Raw genomic sequence first — 22,605 nt, 5'->3', positions numbered from 1 at the left:
ATTGTTCCCCGTTTTCCCTATAACAATACCTAGTTCTACCTCGTGATGAAGGGATTTGCAGTTGGGTGGAATCTATTGATCACACATAAACCACTTAATGACTTTTTCAGGTATACATACAAACAGACTGATAAACCATCCTCAGCTCAATTTAGAGGAGGTTATAAACAATGGATAAAAAAAATGGAGGATGCATATGAAAGGAAAAATCTTAAGTACCAAGACCTACTGAAAGATTGTCAGCAGAACGGATGGAAGGTCTGGTTTTTTGCAGTGGAAGTGGGTTGTAGAGGATTCGTGGGACAGTCTATGTGGAGAGCACTGAGAGCCATTGGCATAACGGGAGCAGAGAGAAGGAGGCTGATAGGGAATCTGTGCAGGGAGACGGAATCAGCGTCCATGTGGTTGTGGAGAAGAAGAGCAGATAAGTGGAAAGACAATAAACATTAGTGAGATAGACAGTAAAGGTAGAACAGCAGTGATGTGAATAAACAACAGTAAGACAGACACTGAATTAGTACAGCAGTGATGTAGAGCCAAGTGGTTCCAGGCTGGGACTTGATCACCCCAGTCGGCGCACCTCTGGAGGCTGTAGTGGACAGCGCCGAAACAGCTGATGAAGGAGGATCCACCTGAGGATGGAACCACGCATCTTTCCATCAAGATGTATACAAGTAATATTATCTGGGAAACCAGTGACAGCCAGGAAAGTCTGGATGACAACTGAGAAAAGTTCAGTGACAACCTGGAGAGACAGGAGACAACCAGGAGAGACTGGGATCAGGGGTGTGGAGGCTTGGCAGGCCAAAGCACATCTTCCGTGAGGAAGGACCCATTTCATCACGCTATGGACAGATACATACTTAGATACCCCCGAGGTCGCGCGAGAGCGGGGGAGGATGAGCGACCTGTTGGGACGGAAAATCAGGATACAACCAGGCAACGAAAAACGACAACGAATACGAACAGTGGAAATGTATGCAGCTGTGGGAAAGTATGCAAGAATGAAAAGGGGCTGAAAATCCACATGGGGAGGATGGGATGTAAGCCAGATCAGCAGCTAACACAACGCACAGGGCAACCTGGTGAGACGGAGGAGGAAGTGGTTCAGGACGAAAACCACAGCGACCGCAGCCTCCACGTGTTAGGTAACGACGAGGCTTCATACAGTGAAAGTCAGGACAGCGAGGTCAATAACCAATCACAGAGCATCAATCAACAGCAAGAAGAGATGGGAGACAACAGGGGTGCTGACAGTAATATAAGAAAGAAGAAAGTAAAATGGCCCAACAGTAACAACAAAAGCAACTGGGAACAGTTTGACAAAGATGTGGATGCAATTCTGAACACAACCCTTGCAGGCAGTATTGACAGGAAAATAGAAGCTATGACATCAATTATATACAGCGTAGGTCTAGACAGGTTTGGTGCAGAACAAAGGAAAAAGTCACAAAAAGAAGGAAGGAAGAACAGGAGAGAGAGGGAAATAGCAAAGATGAGGAAAGACTTGCGGCAGCTTCGTAAGCAGTATAGGAAGGCTACCGATGAGGAGAAACCGGCCCTATCACAGTTACGAAATAACATCAGGGAACATCTCAAGATAGCAAGAAGAGCAGAGAGAAGTAGGCGTAGAAGGAAACAGCGAGACAGAGCAAGAGCAAGATTCACAGCAGACCCATTTCAGTTTACATCAAGATTACTAGGAAATAAAGGGTCCGGATCATTGAAATCTTCGAAGGAAGACGTTGAGGAATATTTGAGGGAGATGCACAGTGATCCACATAGGGAGGAAGAGTTGGGGGAGTGGGAGAAGTTGATACAACCAGAAGAACCAAATCAACCCTTTGATGAATCACCACCAAAACTAAAAGAAGTAGCAGATGTTATCAAGAAAGCTAGAGCAGCATCAGCACCAGGACCAAATGGTGTTCCTTATAAAGTTTATAAGAATTGTCAACGGTTGACAAAGCGCCTCTGGAAACTGATAAGAGTGATTTGGAGGAGGGGCAGATTGGCAGATAGCTGGTACAGAGCAGAAGGCTGTTTTATTCCCAAAGAAGAGAAATCAGAGGCATTGAAACAATTTAGGACTATATCGCTCCTGAACGTAGAAGGGAAGATATACCTCGCAATTTTAGCAAGGAGAATGTCTAGGTACATGCTTGAGAATCAGTATATTGATATCGCTGTGCAGAAGGGAGGAGTACCCGGAGTATCAGGATGTATTGAGCATACAAGTGTACTGACACAGATTATCCGGGAAACAAAGGAGTCAAAAGGGGAGTTGGCAGTCATCTGGCTAGATCTAGCCAATGCATATGGGACAGTTCCCCATAAACTAGTCGAGCTGACACTTGAAAGATACCATGTACCAGAGAAGACGAGGGTAGTTTTAAAAGACTATTTTGACCATCTTCAACTAAGATTCACAGTACAGGATTACACAACAGCATGGCAACGCTTAGAAGTTGGAATAGTCACAGGATGCACCATATCCGTAATCCTATTTTCAGCAGCAATGAACGTGATAGTCAAGTCAGTGGAGAAGAAGAGCAGAGGGCCATGGATGAAGTCAGGAGTACGCCAACCACCTGGGAGAGCATTCATGGATGATATGACAATAACAACCAAAACAGTTATTGAAGCCAAGTGGACAATACATGAACTAGAACAAGCTATCACTTGGGCAAGAATGAAAGTAAAACCAAGCAAGTCCCGTAGCTTAGTGATAAAGAATGGAAAAGTAAAAGAAGTTAGATTCATGATTGAAGGAGAGGCAATACCAACAGTCTCAGAGAAGCCAGTAAAGTGTTTAGGGAAATTCTTTAATGACACATTAACAGACAGACAAAATGTGAAAGAAACATGCAGACAGCTGGATGAATGGATGAAAACTGTGGATAAAAGTGGACTACCCGGTAAATATAAAGCCTGGATATACCAACATGGGATACTACCTCGCTTGCTGTGGCCGCTATTGGTGTATGAGGTACCAATGAGCACAGTAGAAGGGATGGAAACAACAGCGAGCAGATACCTGAGGAGATGGCTGGGGGTACCAAGAAGTTTCAGCAGCATTGGATTATACAGCTCTGGGACTAAGCTACAGTTACCTCTAAAGTCAATTACTGAGGAATTCAAGGTGACAAAGGTGCGTCAGCACTTAATGTTACAGAATAGCAAAGACGAGAAGGTTCGGACAGCAAAAGTAGATATCAGGACGGGGAGAAAATGGTCAGTAAAAGAAACTGTACAAGAAGCAGAATCCCGCTTGAGACACAGTGACATTGTTGGAAGACTGGCAATAGGAAGGCAGGGACTTGATGTCACACCAACAGCAAGATGGGGTACAGCTTCGGTAGAAGAGAAGCGTAGTTTGGTGCAGAGGGAGGTGCGTGCAATGGAGGAAGATTCGAGAATGGTCAAAGCAGTTGGAATGAAGAAACAAGGTAGCTGGGTGAACTGGGAGAATGCACGTCAAGTGAAGTTGGGTTGGAATGATATTTGGAAGATGGAACCATTCAGACTTCAGTTTAAGCTGAAATCAGTTTATGATGTTCTTCCCAGCCCAACTAATCTGGTAACATGGGGAATGACAGAAGATCCAAAGTGTGTCCTCTGTGGTAGACCAGCAAACTTGGAGCACATATTATCAGCATGCTCAGAGGCTTTGAAAGATGGGAGATACACTTGGAGACATGATAGAGTCCTAGCCAGTATAGCTGACACCTTGGAGAAAGGTATTAAAAGGCCAAAGAAGAACGCAGAGAGCCTGAGATTCGTCAACTTTGTGAAAGAAGGTGAAAAGGGACATAAAGTTAGAGTTGAAGGAAGTGGTCTCTTGGGGACCGCAACAGATTGGCAGATGCGGGTAGACCTTAAGGAAAGATTAGTATTTCCACCGGAAATAATAGCCACAAACAAGAGGCCGGATGTAGTCCTTTGGTCAATGGCTACAAGACAGACAATTATTTTGGAGTTAACAGTGCCATGGGAAGAAAGGATGGAGGATGCATATGAAAGGAAAAATCTTAAGTACCAAGACCTACTGAAAGATTGTCAGCAGAACGGATGGAAGGTCTGGTTTTTTGCAGTGGAAGTGGGTTGTAGAGGATTCGTGGGACAGTCTATGTGGAGAGCACTGAGAGCCATTGGCATAACGGGAGCAGAGAGAAGGAGGCTGATAGGGAATCTGTGCAGGGAGACGGAATCAGCGTCCATGTGGTTGTGGAGAAGAAGAGCAGATAAGTGGAAAGACAATAAACATTAGTGAGATAGACAGTAAAGGTAGAACAGCAGTGATGTGAATAAACAACAGTAAGACAGACACTGAATTAGTACAGCAGTGATGTAGAGCCAAGTGGTTCCAGGCTGGGACTTGATCACCCCAGTCGGCGCACCTCTGGAGGCTGTAGTGGACAGCGCCGAAACAGCTGGTGAAGGAGGATCCACCTGAGGATGGAACCACGCATCTTTCCATCAAGATGTATACAAGTAATGAAATCTGTTATTTTATCAAAGTAAGTAAAGATAATAAGAAGCACTTTTATTGATCAAAATACTGCATGATCTCAATATGTACAGTTAAGTGAAAAATATGTAATTAATTCAGTGGCTATGCTACCAACACATGTTAGACAATTATAAACATAAATAAGATTTGAGTTACCTTTATATTTTGACCTTCTGTGATATAAGAAGATGTTGGTTTTAGAAACAGGATTGGTTTTGTTGGTACAACATTTCCTAGTTCTGCAGCGTGTTCCCTGTATTGAAAATTATTAACTTCTCTAAATATGTGATTTTGTGAAATACTTTCATTCCAATATATTACTTTATTTAATGAAAATACCCCAGGGTTTTTGTTTTCACTAATAGATATATAAATGCATGGTACATGTACATGTTAATATCACATTTATTTTTGAAAACATGATAAGAGAAAATTCAAATCTTTACAAAAGTTAATTAGTCTGATCGTCAGGTTCTGAAAACCAGGAGTGATCGAGTAAATTATTTGAAAATGCTCACAAAAATGTCTCTTCATAAAGTAATTTGTATTTACCCATAGTATTTCTTTAAAGTTCAAACTTTATTTTTAAAAAAAATCATATCATATATAAATCTTTTAAATAGGGAAAATTATCAAAACTGAAAACAAAATATCAGGAAATCCAAATAAAATCACATTTTATACATTCTCTAAATGTAAATAGATCAACAACAAATATATTTTAGGATTTAAAAAAAAAATATGGGTATATCCAGAGTTTGGAGAAAAGTGCATGTCATAGTAATGTTTTTTTTTAAAGATGTTGAACTTCCCTTAATTCTTTCATTTTCTTCAATTAATTGTCATCTTCACAATTAACCTCAATAGTCCTGAGTCAACACATTGTGGTTTGACATCAAATGTTGTGGTGATGTTCAATGATGTGACAATTTCAAAAATTTCAAAGAACCCTGAATTTTTATGAATGCCTACAAAGGTCAACTTAGAGAATGAAAGAAGAGTTGTAAAATACACTGTAATAACAAGAAAAAAAGTCATTAATAATCGGATAAAAAGACATTATTAGTTACGACTTTAGAAAGTTGTAATTGCAAGATAAAAAAATTAATTTAAGTCATGAAATTGTGACTTTGGAAAGTTCACAATGTCATTACAACAGATAAGAATTTTGTAATAACCAGATGAAATTTATACTCATGCAGTTATATATTCACCAGAATTAAAAAGTCTATTACGAGATAAAAAGTCAGTTATTACAAGATAAAAGTCTCATAATGAGACTTTTTTTTTTTTTTTTTTTTTTTTTTTGTTGTTATTGATATTACAACTCATTTTAGTTGTACATGTATTAAAGATTTTTTATCTTGATAATCATGACTTTTTATCTTGTTATTGACTTTTACATTTTTTAATTAAACCATATTGTTTTCTTATTTAACCCTACTAGGCTTTTGGTTATTAATGACATTTTGTAATGTAATTTCAACTTTCTTAAATTTAATAACCAACTTTTTATCTCTTTATTACATTTTTTACCTGGATATTTTGTGTCTATCTTGATATTATGATTTCCTTAAGTCTAAATAATGACCTTTTATTTCGTCAATATTTTCATTATTATGATGTTATTATATGACATAATTGATTATAGTCATAATAGCAACTTTTTATATTGATTATAATTTTTCTTGAACTGTCGTAATGACTTTCTTTAGTTGTAATAAAAACTTTTAATATCAATATCATGATCGATTTAATTATCACAACTTTTCAAGTTTTTCATGTCTTTCATTATTTGACCCTTGAAGTCTTTCATACAATTTCAAGCTTCATCTCGTGGACTTGTGGTACCTGAATGAGGAGGAGACATCCTTGAACACTGCATGGATATTGTACTGTATTTTATTTCATCGGGCTCAGGGTTTCGAACACTCTATATAATGACCCCAGTGTCAGGTTCACTTGATAAATGACAGTAAATTGGTAATAATTAAACCAGTAAACCTCACCTATAATTTCTTCCGACTGCAACTATTTTCTTGCCAAGTTCTCGAAATCTTGACACTGTGTTTGAAGCCATTTCTTATCAATCTAAAAATATGTTATAATTGATAAAGACACTATAGGGGTCGTATCAAAATTAAATAAAATTTTGTAAAATTTGAAATACCAAAAAAAAAGCCTAGTTCATATAATTCTAATTTCTTTTGCTTTTAGTCTCCAAAATAAATTTTTACGCTTAAATTTTCGAAAGTAGTTTTGGCTATCCATAGTGAAGTAACTAGTTTCTACAAACCTTCTTGCAAACCCTTGACTAGAAGTAGAACTCTTTAGAGTAAGGAGGAATAAAATGTGCTACATTTGTTTACTTCCTGTATCATCATGCCGGGAGAAGATGCGTCTGAGGACAAGGGTACACTTTTAACCATTTTTTCATTCATAATAAACGAGATATATCCCAGATAAAATAAAAAAAAAATATAGATCATTTAAATGGATGGTTAAACTGAGATTCATAGAATAGAAATGCACAATAAAAGTAATTAATGGAACTTGAGTGATCAATTTGAAGCGATGTCGGAATACATGCATTATTGATCTGTTGATCGATGAACGTGAACGAGCTTGAATGCAAGACAACAAGTAACATTTTAATAAGTTTGATTTATCCACAATAATTCTAAACCGTAAACAGTGGTAAAACTTTCCAAATAATGATTAAAATTGTAGACAAGTCCATCCAGCATATTGCTGCGATAAGCTTTGGGGTAATCTGCATTGTTATTGGAATACCCTTATGGTGGAAGACAACTGAGGTGTATCGAGTGAGTCTGCCATATTCAGAGATAGCAGAATTATCAAATACTAAGGTAAGATGTCTCACCAAGTGCCTTGATGCGTCCAGCAAAAAATTAGACTCCATTGTTTTTCTGAGAACAAATATGTTGACATGCAACCGCACGGCGTAAGGGTGAGCGCAGATACTTTTCAGGGTACTATTTATTAACTGTGTTAAGAATCATCTATTCAAACCACACTCTACATTTGCTGCATGTAGACTTGGATTTCATGTGATGTCATAGCCTCATAGGTACACATGTATTACCTAACCAAAGCCTGAACAGTGCTGATTTCTGAAACGCCAAACTTTTTTATTTTATTTACTTTTCATCTGCAATATATTCATTAATTCAAAGTAATTTTTGTGTGAACTTTTGTCGTTATTATTGCAAGAATGTAGTGTTATCAAGAAGTTACTGATGCAGAAAAAAAAATTTTGGATCAATGTGCATGTCCAAATTTTCTCTTCACTCAGGCATATTTGATAGAGCTCACTGTGTGAGCAATGCTTCACTCTGCTGGTTTTGCTTGCTATAAGTGTAAAATCCACTAGTTGAAAAAAAAATTATGAAGATATTGCTCATCTTAACTTTAATAACTAGCTTTTTACTGAGTCTGTCAAAAAAATGTTACTTTTAATGATAAAGAAGGCATAAACCTGGCAGAGTGACTGACCATGCCCAAATTTTGAGTGTATATGAAAAACTTTCATGAGGTGATACTGTGATTCAATTTCTTACTTAAAAATATTTCAAAACTTATTAAAGCATAGAAGCACTGTACACCAGCTTTATTTTTTTACCTAAATTTTGCAAGATAAGTATTAAAATATTATATATTTTTTGCTCTATTTTACATAATTAATATTTTTTCAGTTTCAGTTCACAGTTGACATTGATGTTTTAAATCTGGAAACGTCTTGGACTGATAAGGATCTGACAGACTTGTCCAAGCTTTTGAAGGCAAACCTAGGTATAATATGTACATGTAATATTTATGTAACTCACATACAAAGTAATGATAAATGAATGCATGTATATTATCAGTTCATTGTAGGTTTAAATCCTAGGTATGCCACCAGAGTCCATCTGAAATGTGGCAATTGCTATCTGTTCCTTCATCTTTCTGCCATTTTCTGTCAACTTTGTAACATTTCTAACTTCTAAATACAATGTAGTTGAGCCATTTTTTAGCTCACCTCAACGAAGTTGTGATATGTGGCGTCGGCATCGGTGTCGAATTCGGCGTCGGCGTCCCGGGTTAAGGTTAAGTTTTTTGGAGCAGTTTTCTTTTTAAGTACTTCTATGTCCTATATTGATTAGACATGCATGGAAGATGGTTCTAGTGTGTTTCATTGTACCAGTCAAAGTTTCAGATGCTGCAATTTTAGCAAAGGAATGACCAGGTTAATGTTTTTGAAGCAGGTTAACATTTTTGGTGCAGTTTTTGGTGTAGGTTTCATTTCCAAGTAACTATAAGCCCTATGTTAACCAAACTTGCATGGATGATAAAAGGATGCAAAACGGGCTTGCTTCGGATGCTGAATCTGACCTACATTTTCCAGTTGAAACAGGTTAAAGTATTTCGAATTTCCAAGTATCTGTAAGTCCTATGTTGACCAAACTTGCATGGATCATGCATCTAAGGATGGATACTACCAGGCTTGCTTCGGATGCTGAATCTGACCTACATTTTCCGGTTGAGTGAACAGGTTAAAGTGTTTGGAGCAGGTTTCATTTGCAAGTAACTATAAGCCCTATGTTGACCAAACTTGCATGGATGATACATCTAAGGATGGATACTGGGCTTGCTTCATGCAGTCTGACCTACATTTTCAAGTGAACAGGTTAAAGTGTTTATTCAGGTTTCATTTGCAAGTATTTAAGCTATGTTGAAAACTTGCATGGATGATAAATCAATATGCACACTACTGGGCTTGCTTCGGATGCTGAATCTGACCTACATTTTTTGTGTTTTTTGGTGCAGGTTTCATTTCCAAGTAACTATGAGTTCTTTAATGACCAATCTTGCATGGATGATACATCTTAGGATGCATACTACCAGGCTTGCTTCGGATGCTGAATATATTTTGTGGATGAGTGAAAATGTTAGTTTTTGATGTATGTTTCATTTCCAATTAACTATGAGACTTATAATGTGCAAATTTGCATGGACGATACATGTTTACTAATGGACTTCTTCATGCTGAATTGTAATATATTTTTCAGATAATAGACCAGGTTAAAGTTATGGTTGCAGGTCTATTACCAAAAAACATTTTATAACATTGTTTAAACCAAACTTGCACAAATGTTGCATCAAGAGATGAAAACTCAAATTTGCTTTAGATGCTGAATTACATTTTCATGAAGAAGAACTACTTTAAATTTTTTATGTTGGTCTACTTCAAAGTATGAATAAAATTGCTTAGATATTTTCATTTTTGGAATGTATATTTTTTGTTGGTTAATTGTGTGACTTTGCTTTATTTAATATACAACATTTGCATTTTTATTTTTAATCTCTGATTACCTATGTTTAATATCTGCAGTTCTGCAGAAAAATTAAGTGATTCAGCAAGTTTTCTTTTGCAAATTTGATAACAGTAATTTTATAGAGAACATTATTTTCATATCACTTCTAACATGTTTAAGACTATATACTTCTTTAGACGGAGACAGGAAACAGGGAGCAATTTTTCCTAAATACAGAGTGACAGTCAGACAAGGGGGAGAGAACCAGATAAGTGATGCAAACTCCATTAAAACTCTGACAGGTAAATCTATCCTGATGATTGCATGTACAATGTTTGTTATGCAGAATTCATTATTTTAATTAAAAAAAAATTTATTCTTTAAGAAATACTTTAAACATATTTTACTTTTGTAGCTTTAGAACTTAGATTTTGCTTTAGCCATAGTTCATTGCCTTAGCAGAGTTATACAATCCATTATGCAGATTTCTTTAACTTTAACGAATGACTTAATTATAGCTCCCAATGTTATACTGTAAAACTTGGTTGGGGACAGTTTACGCTTTATGCAGTTTATATAAAAAAAGCATAAACTGCTCCAACAGGTTATAGCTGTATTCCTTGGGTACAGTGTAGCTTTTTTATTCATCTTTATACTGGCTAATTTAATTTTTCCATTATGAAGTATTGAAATTAATTCAAATAATCTTTTCAAAAATGCCTTCAAATTGAGCCAATTTTAAATGTAACATCAAGTGGATTGATACCTTCCTGACGTAAGTCATTGTGACCTAAGCAACACAGAAAACTGTAAACCAACTATTATTCGCAATTTGTCAGTTTGAAATCAAATGTGACAATTTATTTTAGCAACTGAGGAAGCATTTTCTACCAATATAAAACCAAATAAATGGTTCACAGCGAGAAATATTTGCAAATGAAAGTAGGTTGCAAAACTCGCAAACATTTCTCGCACAGGAATAAAAGTTTGTTTACAGCATATTTTGATATAGACATTTTTTTTAATTAGATCAAATGATACATTTCAAAATGAAATTATATACAGATAAAAAGACAAGTTTTCATTTATTTGAAATAAATAATTTATTTGTATAAAATTATCTCTCATGTAATTTTATGTTGTTAGAACTGGATGAATATTTCCATGGAGAGGAGTCAACCATCAATAAATACATGATTGTCCTACTGCCATCTAACAATGCTGTGGTTAAAGTACCTACTGTGGGAAACTACAGGGCAGTATTTTTACCTGTAAGGAATGTAGGTAAGATATAAGACCAAGAATTCAAACAATGCTTAAGGAGGATGTTTACATATACATGTACTTCTACACATTTCCTTTAAACCATTTTGTTGGAAACAATCTAAAAATTAGAAAAAAAATTGCACAGAAAATCAAAAAATTAATTCTTTGCGAAGTTTTATTTCTTTAAAACTATTTTCAGATTTGAAGACAGTTTCTACCAAGATTACAGGAGTTCTTCATGATGTTCTGATAAGGGAAAAGTTTGTTAACACAATCTTTACACACCTCCTGTAAACCATTTTGTTGTAAACAATGTAAAGCACTAAAAAAAATGTATATCAAATATATCAAACAACTTAATTTTCTAATTTATAACACCACATAGTTACAGTGTATGTTGCATACTAAATTAAAAAACATGCAAGAGTAGTTCCCTCTCCTGGGCTTACTATTTATAAGTACTTGTAAGTACAATGTATATTACAGCAGAGCTTAGACAACCTCTAGAAGTTACATGTTATGATAATCCCTATAAATTTCAAGGATTTTCATATCCATTATGAGAGCTTTAAAGATCCTATATATCAAATATATGTAAAAAGAAGAATGTAATTGGAAGTCTTGGATGAATTACTGATGTTTTATGTCTGTGTAGTGGGAATAACAAAGTACATGTCTTGATTAAGAGTTTCAACAGGGATTGACATTAACGGTACTTATTTAAGTACAATGTATATTATAGCAGAGTTTAGGCAAGTGAAACTATCAATGTACTTGTCTGATTTCCAAGTGGATATTTCTGATAGAAACATTTTTTTAATCTCACATAAGTTTCTAAACAACACAATAAATTAAACACTTGATTTCCGCCAAAAAAAAACATTGTTATTGCATTCGAATCCCTGTAGCGTTTCTGGTCTTACCTTTATGAATTTCTGATGCTTGTGTTTGTGTTACTGTGTAGTTTAAAAAATACGGGATGTGCGATTTTATTACGTATATCGCAATTATTTGAAATAGAGATACGTATACTTTCTCTACCCAATTAAGGTATTATATGGTGCATATTATTCACGAGTGCACGATATTATTCATTTAAAACATAACAACTCTCTTTAAATTCACCTCAGCTTTTTACAGGAAAAATTAAATTTCAAAAAAAATTAAAGGAAATAATATTCCTGCAAACATGTGTGTTTATATTCACATAAAAATTTTTAAAAGAGTGATATTTTGTTTTTATCAACATTTTTTTCCGAAGAAAAAATAATGATTAATTTGTCATTTTATATTTAAAAAATGCATGTAAAAATAATTGGTTTTTTCTGATAAAAATTATGGGCAACCAAATTTTGTATAGCGATATGAAATTTTTAGCTATACACTTCCCTAAGGAAAAAATAAAAGTTAATGTCTTGATTGTTCAGTTATCACTAATTTCATATCTGTAGGTGTAGATAAATCCATCTTTTCCTCCAATCCATAGAGTGTTTAGGTACATGGCCATTGATCTTAAGTCTTCTTTGTCTTTGATGAGATATGTCAAGAATTCTCCCTTTTCGCTGAGCAGATGTATAGAATTGCTCTCACAATCACTTGTTAAAATGTTGCTTTGAGCATCACAGCAGATTCCATAGGGTGCAAAAGGCACTAGATCTGGACTTGTTCCTTTGTATCTAAATTTTAGTTTCCCAGAGGAGGACAGAACACAAATGTGTCCTCTGTTAATGGCTGTGCGATTAACAACACAGATGTCCCCATTTTTGTTTTCTGCTATTGCATAAGGGAAGAAAAACAAAGGAGTTTTGTCATCTTCCTCAAACTGGTAGACTTTCTTGGTTTTTCCTGTATAAGACAGCACAATGACAACACTTTGTTGTGGTGGATATTCAGTGTAGAGGTTTTTACAGATTGCTTTTTTATCCATGGCTGTGAAGAGGAAACAGCCTGAAGCTGACTGACAAATATTTATTGGATACAATGGGGAAGTGTCTGCCAATTTTACGATGTGCAGAAGTGACTCTGCCTCAATATTTATAGCAGACATTTTCATCACACATTGCCCTACATGGCTTGTGTATACAAGTTCTCCATTTTTTAAGGAAATTAGGTTTTCCGGAAGTGGAGTAGAATTTCCAAAACTGTAGCCAGTTTCAGATTTTCCTTTCCTGATATTAAGTAGAATGTTGTCCACAGATTTGAATTCCCGGTACCATGCTATAGATTCAGTCACAGGAGAAATATACTTGATGTTTTTTTCTCCCTTCTTTGATGAAAACATTTGAGTAAGTTTGATGTTTCTGTAAGTCAGAGTTAGTTCACCAAGCATGGATCGTAAGATATTTTCCCCAGGGGTTACTTCCTTAAACTCAATATTCTGTAAAGTCACATCTTTATCCGAGAATTTCAAAGGTTCAGGCATTTGCGACACTTCTTTTTTCATATGCAGCAATTTTGAAATATCTGTTATCTTGCTCTTTTCCATTTTCTCAACAATGGACTCCACATGTGAAATGTAATTACATATTTCTTTTTCTTTTAAGTTCAGTTTTGCATCAATCTTGTCCTTAACCTCTCTGCAGAATTTAATTTGTTGACATGAGATGTTGCTCAAACATTCTTCCAGCACAGTGGTTTGCATAAGAATATTACTTGTTTGGGTGTCGATAAACCTCTCGTTTTCAGCTTTCATGGTATTGATTTCATGAACTTGAGCCTTCATTTGGGGAATTTGGATCTGAAATAAAATATCGCAGTGGTCTCTGATTTTAGACTTTACACTGTTCAAAACTTTAACTGCTCTGTTCCAATTATGGGCGGCATGATCTTGCTGACCACAAATTAGACATATTTCCAACTCACAGTCTTCACAGAACATATCCAACACATCGCCATGCTTTATGCAGGTCATTGCACTTTCATTGCTTGCCGTTTTCTGAAATTTTTTAGCAGAAAATGTGACTATAAATTGGCTCTCTCACCTACCGGTAATTTTTTTTTCCTTGTTATGCCTCAAAGTAGATGTGTATGAGGAGAGTAGGATGTTTAAAATATTACGAAATATACTTTGCACTCTAATTATTTAATCATAAATTGCTCAAAAAAAATTTAAAACTATATAACTAATCTGTGTAATGGATAATCTATTAGTGGATAATGACCTGCTCATATATACTTAGAATGTGATCAAAATTGATTGATATATGAATTGAAAAATTGAATAAATATTGCAATAGCTCTTCCTTGAGCAAAGCATATTGTTTAAGTGGTTTCAAGTTCTGATCAAAGCATATATGAACTTCCTTAAGCCAGTAGATGGAGAAGACAAGAACTTACAGTTTTTGTGTGTTTCTATTCAACATAAATTGATGTTTGTTCATGGATCCTGAAACTATTCCAACTATATTTTGTAGCACTGAAGTTTATAATAAAGAGAAAATCCAAAGCTTCGGTACTCAGTAGTTAAAAATTGAAAACTGTATATACAATATAATTATATACAGCTAAAATGTATATGTAAAATTTTTTGACAGGATAAAGAAAGCATGAGATCTCTTCACTATCATCAAGGATACGACCTTTTATTCACTTTGGTGAACCCACAACCTGATATCCTGAATGTTGATTGGTCAATCAAGGAGGCTATAGCAGGTAAGGAACTGCATGGTTATTGTTTGAATTACAAATCATATCTAGATACACCGGCAGATTTGGGGGGGGGGGAGGGAGTACCCCTTTTATGCCCAAATACACATATTTAATGAATATAGGATCTTCCATGATTTGTAGTTGAATATGATTTTTATCCAACAAGTTGTGTGTTTTTTTATCCCAGAGCCTTGGCGAGTTGGATAAAAATCATATCCAGCTACAAATCATGGGAGATTCTTTTTGATCATATGTTTTATACTTAACAAACAATGTTTCACAATGTTTTTATATTGGACTCCACTTTATTTTACTATATTATACTTTCATGTAAATTACTTGAATCTGCAAAAACCATTGTGACTTCATAACTGCACTTAACTGTGGGATTTGAAAAAAACATTCTGTGAGATTTATCCATGCGATAAAGGGGTAAACATGGGATAAAACAATTTATTTTTTGGTGTGATTGTGGGCCCCTACCCTGACCCAGAACCCCCCACCCCCACCCCCACCCCACCCGTTCAAGATTCCTTGATCTGCCACTGATATTAGTCATTCAGTTGTTTGTTTTAGAAGTTGTATGACAAATGTGCAGCTAAATCATATTTTGCCTTGCACAAAATTTTAAAATGAAGTTCGACATTTCTAATGTTACAGCTTACTTGAATCCTTTAGCCAATCAACTGTCTGAATATATTAGCCTGGACACCAAATCACAAGTAAGTTACATGTATATAATCATGTAGGCTATTTTAATAAAGTGGTTAAAGTAACAGTATATACATTTTTAAAAATTGATGATGTGTATATACATTTAAATTGATGGTGTATTTAATTTTTTTCCTTCCAATATTTTTTTCAAAAAATACAGTTTTATTTATAACATTATCCATTTTGAAAATGTAGGCTAACTGTAGAATTTCAATCTTCACAATAAAAGTAAAATCTGTCATATTAATATTCTGCAGATGATATTTTTCACTGGATTAAGAAGGAAACCCAAGAAGGGCAGTGAAGACTCTGGTTACTACTATGAGGAGAAAGATTTACCCCACACAATTAATCCACTGGAGGCCAAGTTAGGTCAGAAAAAAGATATCTGTGTAAAGGACATCATGTTAATGTGATATGGGATGATTCTAATAAGAGTTATCCAAGGGAAAATTGAGATGGACAGAGAACAGTCATTTTTTTCTTGGTTAATTACAGTCAATTCTCGAATTATCGCCATTCGATTCATCGCCATTTTCGCAATACCGCCATGATTTCCCAAGAACGTTTTTCCTGCTATATAAAAATATCTTTATAACGCCAAATTCGCATATATCCGCCACACTGTTTTCACAACAAACAATCATTTTTCAGTGTCAATTGTTATATAACAGGTGCATGTGGTCAGCGCGGGTATTTTAATAAAGTTGTAAAGCATGCAAACGCAGAAAAGGTACATTTAAGTAATTAAACAACAAATAAATAAATATAATTTTAACATGAACTGTTATAATAATTTTTTTTCTGTTTAATATAATCATTTAAAAAATCATGGCTTTTATTCGTTGTTAAAGTATAACGATATTATTTTGATGATCTCTGCTTTAAACAGTGCAAAGTTTGCTGGAAAAAATAATTATACGCTATAAATCTGGGATATTCAACAATGATATCATAAACAATGAACATTTTCAAGGATTTATTTTACTTATTATCGGAAATATATCACGACGATCGACCCAGTATGTTTTTTTTTTCAGTATCGAACATGCAGGTTTACATGCATATACAAATATTTGTCTTTATTTCATAACTGCACATTTTGTTTTAGCAAAATTGTACATTAAAAAAATTACTTGAAGTATTTTCATTCAGAAATATGTTTTTATATACATGTACATGTAATAATAAGAATAGAAACGCTAAATGGTATTTCTAAGAACGATAACTCTACTTCTTATTTTCTAAAAGATGGGAAATTCAATTCACCGCCAAATTCGTTATACCGCCATGATTTCTAAATTACAAAAGGTGGCGGTTTATCGAGAATTAACTGTATTAAATGCTACATTCATTTTATAGATAAAACCTCAATTATCTTTTTTCCATAAAAAATCAACTTTTAACATTTTTTTTTATTGAAAGTGCACATAGCTACATAATTATAAATTTGTACATGTACATTATGATAGAGGCACAAACATCAATATTTTTTTAAATGCAAAGTTATGAAATCAGTAAAAATAACCAAAACATCTGATACTTTTATTAACTACTAAGAATATTGATATTTACTGATAAGTGCCAGTTGAAAAGTCATTTTCTTGGTACATTTGTTTTCTGTATTTCTTCTTCAAAATTTGAAGTTTTTTTGCATTTAAAAATATTTATTCAGCACTTTGTAAGACCTGATTTAATGACGTCTTTTTTCAGGATCCCATGCCTCCAATAATCCCATGTTGAATTTCATTGTTTACATTCCAAGTAGAGACCAAAGCCCCCTTCACATTGTTGACAAAAATGGTATGTTTTGTGTAGCAAGTGTACATTTATAATGAACTTTGAATTCAAAATATTCATATTATCTTTCCAAAAGCATTTTATTCTCCAATTTAAAATCTCTGGACAATTTTTCCCCTGTATTACATACATGTGTTGTTTTTAGCTCACCTGAGCCGTAGACTCAAGTGAGCTTTTCTGATCAAAATTTGTCCGTTGTCTATCGTTGTTGTCGTTGTCGTCGTCGTCGTAGTCGTTGTCGTTGTAAACTTTTCACATTTTCGACTTCTTCTCAAGAACCACTGGGCCAATTTCAACCAAACTTGGCACAAAGTATCCTTAGGTGAAGGGAATTCAAATTTGTTCAAATGAAGGGCCTCCCCTCTCCCCCTCCTAATTCCTCCCTCCCTGTTCATGCTGACGCCCTTTTCCAAGGGGAGATAATCATGAATTTGTTAAAAATTAATGGCATTTTTAAAAAATCTATATTTACCATGAACCGCTGGGCCAGGAAAGATGAAACTCATTTGGAAGCATCTTCAGGTAGTGTAGATTCAAGTTTGTTCAAATCATGACCCCCGGGGCAAGGATGGGGCCAAAATGGCCGACCCAAGTTTTACATAGGAATATATAAGAAAAATCTTTAAAAATCTTCTTCTCAAGAACCACTAGGACAGGAAAGATGAAACTCATGTGGAATCATCTTCAGGTAATGTTGATTCAAGTTTGTTCAAATCATGACCCCTGGGGCAAGGGTGGGCCAAAATGGCCGACCCAAGGTTTTCATAGGAATATATAAGAAAAATCTTTAAAAATCTTCTACTCCAGAACCACTGGGCCAGGAAAGATGAAACTCAGGTGGAATCATCCTCAGGTAGTGTAGATTCAAGTTTGTTCAAATCATGACCCCCGGGGCAAGGATGGGGCCAAAATGGCCGACCCAAGTTTTACATAGGAATATATAGGAAAAATCTTTAAAAATCTTCTACTCCAGAACCACTGGGCCAGGAAAGATGAAACTCATGTGGAATCATCCTCAGGTAGTGTAGATTCAAGTTTGTTCAAATCCTGATCCCCGGGGCAAGGAAGGGGCCAAATTGGCCGACCCAAGTTTTACATAGGGATATATAGGGAAACCTTTTAAAATCTTCTTTTCAAGTACTTCAGAGCTATGATTAGTGATACCCGCCCAGGTATTTGTATGAATCATCCTCAGGTAGTGTAGATTCTAGTTTGTTCAAATGATGAACGCCTGGAAGGGGGGGGGGGAGTAAATTCAAGCCCGATGTGCTCAGGTGAGCGCTGTGGCCCCTGGGCCTCTTGTTAAAATTTAGTTCATTTATTTTTTTTACTGAAGTGTATTGTTTTTAAAATTCAGTCATTGAAACAATTTGTAAATGCTTCAAGCATGAAAGATTATGTGAATTGATGTACTGGTTTATTACTTGGCTAATTCAGGTAAACCTGTGAAGACCAACTCGTTTCTGAGCCCCCAGTGGGGAGGGATAGTGATTCTGAACCTCCCTTCTCCCCCTCCTAATTCCTCCCTCCCTGTTCATGCTGAAGTGGACATGAAGACGGTGATGGAAGTTTTCCTGACACAACTACGGCTTCTCATGGATTTTAGTGTTCAGGTATTTTTTGTATACATATATTTACCATGTTTGTTGACAAAATAAATGTGCATACCTTGCTGTTAACATACTAAATTTAGCGGTAATCATATTTTTAATAGCACCTTTTATGCTGCATAAAATTTTCTGCCATTTCAAAATATACAGTAAAACTCGCTTAGTACATACACAGATATTGCGAATTCATGGATGTAGTGAAGTTATCTTGGATCCCCAGCTATATTGATTTAACGAATTCCTTATACAGATATAACAAATTTTGGATATAGCAAAGTAATTTCACAGGTCCTGGTGACTTTGTTATAACCAAGTTTTACTGTATATCTTAGGTATACATGTATGATAAAAACATTCATGCATACACATGTAGAAGGTTGGCTAATTAATGATTATATGAATCATTTGATGAGAAAGGCAGTGCTAAATTTTGAGTGTGCCAATTCATGTGAATTTAGAATAAATGTATTTATTCAAAGCACAAATAAATAATATTTTAACTGTCATATGTTGCATAGATTTTTACTCATTATTCCTGTTGGCTAAAGTAATTTTGAAATATTATAGTTCTGTACTACTATATCAGTTACATGTATGATGTTTATGTGTTTAAATTGAATGACATCTACTGGGGAATTTTTGTAGGAAGTAAAGGATGTAAAGGTCAGAGAAGTAGAAAATCTTGTCATAAGAGAATGGGTAAGTACAAGATTTGCTTTTATGAATGTTTTATTAATTTTTTTTGAAATCTCATGATGGTGTGAACTGATTTTTTTTTTGCCCCAACTTGAATATGGCTAGAGTATATACTGTTTGTCATGTCTATCCTTCAGACTGCTACTTTGTTTTTAGCTTATTTTTAAAGAAACTTTTCAAGATATTATCATCAAACATCATACACTGATACGTGGTCAAATTTTCATTTTTGATTTACCAATGAACCCTCAGCAGGGCCTTCAATGGACATATTTGTAGCTAATGAATGTGTATTTGTCATTATTTGAGAGCGGAATTTTCATTTTGAAATGTAGAAAAAATTAATTTTAACTTACGTTTTAGGAACTGGACAACTGGTTAAGAAAGAAATGTACAGAGAATCTGGCTACCTCGATATCCACTCTTCAGTCCCTGACAGCTTTGTTAGAGGGCATCAGTAATATAGTTATACAGGATGATATCGGACAGCAGGTTAGTTTGTCCTTATTTTTATTTCTAGGCATCTAGATGTTGCAAAACATACAGTTAAGGGATGCAAAACAAATATTGCTTTCTGTCATATTAAGATTCATTTTTTTCTTTTCATGTAGTAAAATACTCCTTCCTCCTCCCTCCCTTTGACTTGGTTATTGCAATTTCTCTGGTCAAAAAGAAGTGCTTCATTAAGTGTTTCTCAAGAACCTTGATTATGTGTTTTTTCACTTAATTATTAAAATTAAACTTGATTATGTGTTTCTAGAAATGTAATTACAATTTGATATAACTGATTTTTTAACTGATTTTGTAACACACTGTCTACATGTGTTGCATTCTGTAGGTGGAGAATGCAGTTGAATGTGTGCATCATTAAAAATGAGTGTATTTACTGTTTTAAAGAACTTTTTTCACTTAATTATTAAAATTAAACAAAATTAGAAATTACAGGCATAGAGCCAATTTGATATAGTTTTTTAACTGATTTTTAACAAGGCTCTGGCCTCATCAGTGTGTTTTTGGGCTACATTCTTAAAGAAAGGGGTAGAAAAATATTATTAGGGAAAAAGTAATAAACATTGCTTTGTTTAAAGAGAAATTTGAGCCATTATTTTTATAATGTTTTCATATGGCCTTATTTGGCCCTATAAAAACAGAAATTCTGAAAATTTTTGGCATTTTGAACCGCTCAGTTTAAGTTGCAATATATTGCAGTATTTATCACTTGGAGTATTGGTTTGGAAAACATTTCTATTTGTAAATTTGCTTTAAAGTGTTAAAAATTTCATTTTCCTATATAATCCTAGTCAATGTGTCAATAAGACGTCATAAAATGCGTCATATTCCTCATAATTTGCAGTAAATTCCTTTGAAATATATGATCTAAAAATGAAGCATTTTTTGTATATTTCATACAATAAAACAGCACAACCTCTGATTCCAAACACACTGTGTCTAATATATAATGGAAAGCAGTGAATGGCATTAAAGAGGCACAAGATCAAAAAACATCAATTTTTTGATCGTGGGGGCTACATCAAAGATAGACTTTTTATATTTTAATTCTTTGGTTACTTGAAGGTTGTCAAATACACATTTTTTCTGCAAATTTCAAAACATTAAAAATTTTTTAATACCTGTTTTGCAATATGTGGATTTTTAATGCTTTCTTAAAAAGTTCAAAATTTTATTATAGAAAATGAAAGCACCGAGTTCTACTTTATTTTGATATATGAATTACATGTAGTGCCGCAGAAAGAGAGTTCAGAGATATTTTTATATACAATCTATTGACTTCTTTAACTTTTCTGTTTATTGAAAAACCATTTTATGTCATACAGAATTTTGCTTTGTTAATTGTAAACTGTAAATGTTAACAATATATTTTAAAACCACTGGGAATAAAAAATACTTCATTCTAAGTGTGAATTCATTAGAAACAAGTTAACTTTAAGTATATTTTACTGTATATAGACATTTATACCAAACATATTATTTTGCTTTCAGAGAAAGCATTCTTTGATCCGTCCCTGTTAGAGTTATTATACTTCCCAGAAGATCAAAAGTAAGTCATTCATACAGAGAAATTACAGCTCTTTTCCATGTGTTAGACTGTGAAAGACATTTTTCTTTGCAATCAATCATGATAAACTGAAATTCTATTAACAGGTTTGCCATATACATACCTCTCTTCCTGCCGATTGGTCTACCAATTCTTGGATCCCTATTTAAAGCATACAAATGGATCAAATCAAAAAGGAAACAGAAGTTAAAGACAGACTGATACCTTTGCTCTGTGAATTGTCTTTGCATCTTTTATTTTCGAACTTGCATGTGTTGTTCATCATATTTATTCTATTAAACAATGTTTTTATACCTATTTATTTTAATTCAAGTAAAAAATGATTTAGGCTTAATTGTAAAAAAAAATTTTGTGTGATTATGTATGACAGATATTAACGATATTATTTATAATAAGACATATAATGCAAAAACATTGATACATATATTGAACGTACATTGTACATGTAGATGCCCTGAAAAATCATTTCCTAGGGAGGTACATATGGTCAGGCTATATTATTGTATTGATTGATGACCACAAATATAACTGTCACATTCTCCATTTGTCTGTCCATATGTCCATTAATATTTTGTTGTTACTCAGTAACTCAGTTCTCAAATGTTCTGAAATATTGTTATTCTACTGTAAAAGACATCTGGGACCATATTGCCTTGTCTGTCTGTATGTGTAAATGTTTGAATGATTTTATCAACTCTTTTCATGTGATGCAATAACTCAAATAGTGCTCGGTGTAATATTTTCATATTTTGTACAGAAGCTTTTACTATACATGTATTAAGCAGACAACGACTTTCTTGTGGATTAAGGTGTCAAAGCAATATACTTGTATATTTTTGTCTGTATATGTAAGTCTGAATGTTAATTGATTGACACTTCTTTGTAATTATACACCTAAAAGTTTTCAATGTCACATTACAAATTTTAGGAGGAATACTTTACTGTTAGAAGAAGAAACCGGTACCC

At 34.2% G+C, this 22,605-nt stretch overlaps 2 protein-coding genes across 2 annotated transcripts; both read left to right on the top strand.

Annotated features, from left to right (window-relative positions):
• The first annotated feature begins 847 nt into the window (after positions 1-847).
• LOC134252867 (uncharacterized) lies at positions 848-4,270 on the top strand. The gene has a single exon (XM_062735411.1). It carries the CDS (start codon positions 848-850, stop codon positions 4,268-4,270), a length of 3,423 nt encoding a protein of 1,140 aa, XP_062591395.1.
• Positions 4,271-6,855: 2,585 nt separating this feature from the next.
• LOC134252866 (GPI transamidase component PIG-S-like) lies at positions 6,856-21,865 on the top strand. The gene is made up of 18 exons (XM_062735410.1): positions 6,856-6,926; positions 7,244-7,383; positions 8,230-8,326; positions 10,026-10,130; positions 10,975-11,112; positions 11,294-11,354; positions 12,790-12,919; positions 14,628-14,745; positions 15,403-15,464; positions 15,714-15,828; positions 17,170-17,259; positions 18,694-18,869; positions 19,512-19,565; positions 19,926-20,054; positions 20,401-20,414; positions 21,034-21,049; positions 21,494-21,621; positions 21,726-21,865. Exons 1-18 carry the CDS (start codon positions 6,896-6,898, stop codon positions 21,838-21,840), a joined length of 1,719 nt encoding a protein of 572 aa, XP_062591394.1. The 5' UTR covers positions 6,856-6,895; the 3' UTR covers positions 21,841-21,865.
• Positions 21,866-22,605: the final 740 nt, after the last annotated feature.

This window comes from Saccostrea cucullata, unplaced genomic scaffold (assembly GCF_032062105.1).
Source record: "Saccostrea cucullata isolate Sc308-1 unplaced genomic scaffold, CSIRO_AGI_Scuc_v1 ctg142, whole genome shotgun sequence".
In the NCBI taxonomy this organism is placed as follows: Eukaryota; Metazoa; Mollusca; class Bivalvia; order Ostreida; family Ostreidae; genus Saccostrea; species Saccostrea cuccullata.
Note: the sequence above shows the minus strand (reverse complement) of the source record. Positions and strands in the feature narration are given on the sequence as shown.

Bases quoted from the DNA above. Each gene is read 5' to 3' on its own strand.
- LOC134252867 (XM_062735411.1), top strand. From the start codon at position 848: ATGGACAGATACATACTTAGATACCCCCGAGGTCGCGCGAGAGCGGGG.
- LOC134252866 (XM_062735410.1), top strand. From the start codon at position 6,896: ATGCCGGGAGAAGATGCGTCTGAGGACAAGG. The intron at 12,920-14,627 runs GTAGACTTTCTT...ATTTTTTGACAG, and splicing joins TTGTCATCTTCCTCAAACTG to GATAAAGAAAGCATGAGATC. The intron at 15,465-15,713 runs GTAAGTTACATG...AATATTCTGCAG, and splicing joins GCCTGGACACCAAATCACAA to ATGATATTTTTCACTGGATT.